A 1867-nucleotide genomic window follows, 5' to 3' on the forward strand; every position below is an offset into this window, starting at 1 on the left:
GCGAAGTCAAACTTGAACAGATTTGAACTCACAACATATGGAGCCAGAACAAACACTGTAAGGAATATTTTTATATTTTCCACCACAATAATAATAATAATAATCATCATCATCCTTTCTACTAAATGCACAAGGCCAGTGTACTCAGCTCGTACTTGATTTATCAACCCTGGAAGGATGAAAGGTAAAGTCGACCTCAGCAGAGCTTGAACTCAGAACACAAAGACGGACAAAATGCCACAAAGCATTTCGTCCAGCATGCTAATGATTCTGCCAGCTCACCGCCTTAATAATAATAATAATAATAATAATAATAATAATAATAATAATAATAATAGTTCTTTCTAAGTATGGCATAAGACCAGCAATTTTGGAGGTCAGCTGATTGCATGAAGCCCAGTCTTATTTTATCGATCCTGAAGGGATGAAAGAGAAAGTTCAACTCAGGACTTGAACTCAAAATCAAAAAAAAAAAAAAATACACCAGAAAAATACCAACATGCATTCTTATTTCTTTATTGCCCACAAGGGGCTAAATATAGAGTGGACAAACAAGGACAGACAAAGGGATTAAGTTGATTAAATCAACCCCAGTGCCTAACTAGTACTTAATTTATTGACCCCGAAAGGATAAAAGGCAAAGTCGACCTCGGCGGAATTTGAACCCAGAACACAAAGACAGACGAAATACCGCTAAGCATTTCGCTCAGCGTGCTAACGATTCTGCCAGCTCGCCACCCTGGTTGCATATATTATATATACCAACATGCATTCTTGCTAATGTCTTGATAATATCTACAATACATTATTTACAATTGACGGATATTTGTCCTCATCTTGTTTGTTGTTAACACAACGTTTCGGCTGATGTACTCTCCAGCCTTCATGAGGTGTCTTGGGGAAATTTCGAACCTGGGTTCTCATTCCTAAGGTATTTTTCGATGTTGTTGTTGTTGTTATTATTATTATTGTTATTATTATTATTCAGGTCACTGCCTGGAATCGAACCCAGGTTTGAAATTTCCCCAAGACACCTGATGAAGGCAAGAGGGTATATCAGCCGAAACATTGTGTTAGCAACAAATAAGATGAGGACAAATATCTGTCAAATGTAATTAATGTAAATAATGTACATAATTCCTCATCTCTTAAATATAGAACTGTATGATGTGTTAAGTATTTTTCTAATATCCAAGGCAAAGAACTTACCAAACCAAAAGTCCTCAGGCAAATTTTCTGGTTAATGGAATGATTCCAGTAGATTAAAAGATAAAAGAAACATTCAAACTGAGTTGAAGAACAAGGTTTAGTGTGGAATTTAGAAAAGGAATTAAAAAAGAAAAACAACATCAACATCATCATCAACAACAATAACAAGAAATGAGAAGAAGAAGAATAACAGAAAAAACAAACAAACAAGAAAATCAAATCAACAACAATGAGATTTTTGTGAAAGAACTGGTTAGAAAAAATAAGTATTAACAGAATTAATAATTATAATAATAATAATAACAAGGTATGTGAGAAGAAAGAAAGAAAATTCGAGAGATATGACAGGTTAGCTTGGGAAGTTAAGCAGTTGTGGTTGATGAAAAAAGTAGCAGTAGTACCAAAAATTGTCGGAGCCCTGGGAACAGTGAGTAAAAATTTTGAGAAGTACATGGAACAAATAGGGGCTGCAAATAGGGTGGAACACTTGCAGAAAACAGCATTGCTTGGAACCGCTTGAATACTCTGGAAGGTGCTCGAAAAATAAGGGGTGTTACCTTAGTTCACTGGTAGTGAACAGCTGACACTAGTACATCTCAAGCATTAGAAGCTGTGCAAAGGCAATAATAATAATAATAATAATAATAATAATAATAAC

General features: G+C 34.8%; 1 protein-coding gene across 1 annotated transcript in view; it reads right to left on the reverse strand.

The window, feature by feature from the left end:
- LOC106877925 (uncharacterized) overlaps positions 1–1867 on the reverse strand; it is a 48558-nt gene that overhangs the window by 24937 nt on the left and 21754 nt on the right. The window contains exon 5 of the mRNA XM_052972037.1: positions 1210–1236. Coding sequence (XP_052827997.1) covers positions 1210–1236 — 27 coding nt within the window. The remainder of the gene's footprint in view (positions 1–1209; positions 1237–1867) is intronic.

This window comes from Octopus bimaculoides, chromosome 12 (genome assembly GCF_001194135.2).
Source record: "Octopus bimaculoides isolate UCB-OBI-ISO-001 chromosome 12, ASM119413v2, whole genome shotgun sequence".
NCBI lineage: Eukaryota > Metazoa > Mollusca > Cephalopoda > Octopoda > Octopodidae > Octopus > Octopus bimaculoides.